Genomic DNA, 1,467 nt, shown 5'->3' with positions numbered 1-1,467 from the left:
AACTTTCTGAGGAATCAGTATATAAAAAATCTTCTTCCCAGGGTTCAAATTACAATTTGACTCTTGGGGTCTGCAAAAAAAATTAAACCGGTTCATTGATTAACAAGTCCACCTAAGTGAAGGAGAAATCCGATCAGAGACACCCCTCCAGGTTATGATTTTCAAGTCTTACAGGGGGCTCTCGTCTCTTATGGGGGGGTCCAACCTCCCCTCCCCCCCCTTAAATTTGCACCTTGTATGCTGGGGAACAGAGTCTGGATGTTGCAGTCTGGGGAGGGGCCCCAACCTGCACAGGGAAACTGAAGACTTACCATTCCCAGCATCCCAAAGGGTGAGATGGCTCCTGCCTACAGGGGGCAATAGAGAAACAAGATGAGAAGTGATTCCTCAGCATTCAATTCCAGGATTATCTCCTTCACAGGAAGCAGAGCAGGAGACATAGCAGCTGCCCAGGGTTTGAGAGAACCTGCCACACCAACTCCTGTATGTCTCCCCCCAAAAAACAGCTCTGTTCCATGGAGAACAGAGGAGAGAAGTTGCACTTCTAAATTTCTTCTGGCAACTTAGGCTCTGGGCAACCATGCCCCCCCAAACGCATTGAGGCCATGTAACAGAGCTTTTCAATGAAGGGGTGCACTGCTTCCAGTCCGGGGGTCTTTTTCCCCTTTCCTCATTCACAAAAGGAGAGTGGCCCACCCTAACTAGAAGCAAGGCTTGGGAAGTAGGGAGGGGAGGGGAGCACAATGGCACCCGGTATCCTTTCACCTGCATTCTGCGGCTGGCCTGGCGCGCCCCAGGCATGGTCCCATCAGTGATGCTGAGGAACGGGCTGAATCCAAAGCTGCCAGAGAGCATGCGGTTCATGTGCTGCCGGTGGATGGCAAAAGGGTCCCTGCAGGAGGGGAAGAAAGGCTGGTGAAGAGGAGACATGAGCCAGCAGAGCTCCAGAGGATCCATCATGCCCCGGGCCCGGTCCCCGCGACCTCAGCTGGCCGGGAGCCGGTAGCCCAAGCGGGCGGTCTAGCACTGCCTGCCCCAACCCCGCAACAACTCCTCGTCCACAAGGGTCACACTTACATTGCGAACATGGGGTCCTCGGGCTCGCCATCCCTCATGAACCGGAACATGCTGCCCTCCGATCAGGGCCGGCTCTGCAGGGCGGGGCACACGCGGGCTCAAGGCGCAGCCGAGCCGGGCCCGGCCCGACCCGCAACCCGAGGTCCCCGCACCCGCCTCGGAGTCCGGCGCAGGCCCCACACCTGCCTCCAGCCGGCGCTCCCCCACAGTGCCGCCCGCCCGCCCGCCGACCTCGCCGCCTCCCCGGCCCGGCAGGGCTGCACCCCCGTCCGCTCGCCCGCCGTGCGTGGGGCCCTCAGGCCGCAGCTCCCATGGGGCCGGGGCAATGCACGGGATGCGATCCGCCGCCCCAGCCCCGCTGCTACTGCCGCCGCCGCCGCCAGGCCCGGC

At 60.3% G+C, this 1,467-nt stretch overlaps 1 protein-coding gene across 3 annotated transcripts in view; it reads right to left on the bottom strand.

Moving 5' to 3' along the window:
• Positions 1 to 1,457, bottom strand: part of MLF2 (myeloid leukemia factor 2) — a 5,718-nt gene extending 4,261 nt beyond the window's left edge. For 2 of the 3 annotated variants that reach the window (XM_019548911.1, XM_019548913.1), the window contains exons 1-4: positions 1,309 to 1,457; positions 1,078 to 1,151; positions 766 to 892; positions 312 to 347 (exon numbers count right to left, since the gene is read on the bottom strand). In XM_019548911.1, coding sequence (XP_019404456.1) covers positions 312 to 347; positions 766 to 892; positions 1,078 to 1,127 — 213 coding nt within the window. In that variant the 5' untranslated portion in view covers positions 1,128 to 1,151; positions 1,309 to 1,457. Of the gene's footprint in view, positions 1 to 311; positions 348 to 765; positions 893 to 1,077; positions 1,226 to 1,308 lie in introns of those variants that run through there. The other variant, XM_019548912.1, reaches the window with a different exon arrangement.
• Between the last annotated feature and the right edge of the window lie 10 nt (positions 1,458 to 1,467).

The sequence above is a fragment of the Crocodylus porosus genome, unplaced genomic scaffold, assembly GCF_001723895.1.
Source record: "Crocodylus porosus isolate Cpor-Errol unplaced genomic scaffold, CroPor_comp1, whole genome shotgun sequence".
Lineage (NCBI taxonomy): Eukaryota > Metazoa > Chordata > Crocodylia > Crocodylidae > Crocodylus > Crocodylus porosus.
The sequence above is the reverse complement of the archived record's forward strand: the minus strand, read 5'-3'. Positions and strand labels throughout refer to the sequence as shown.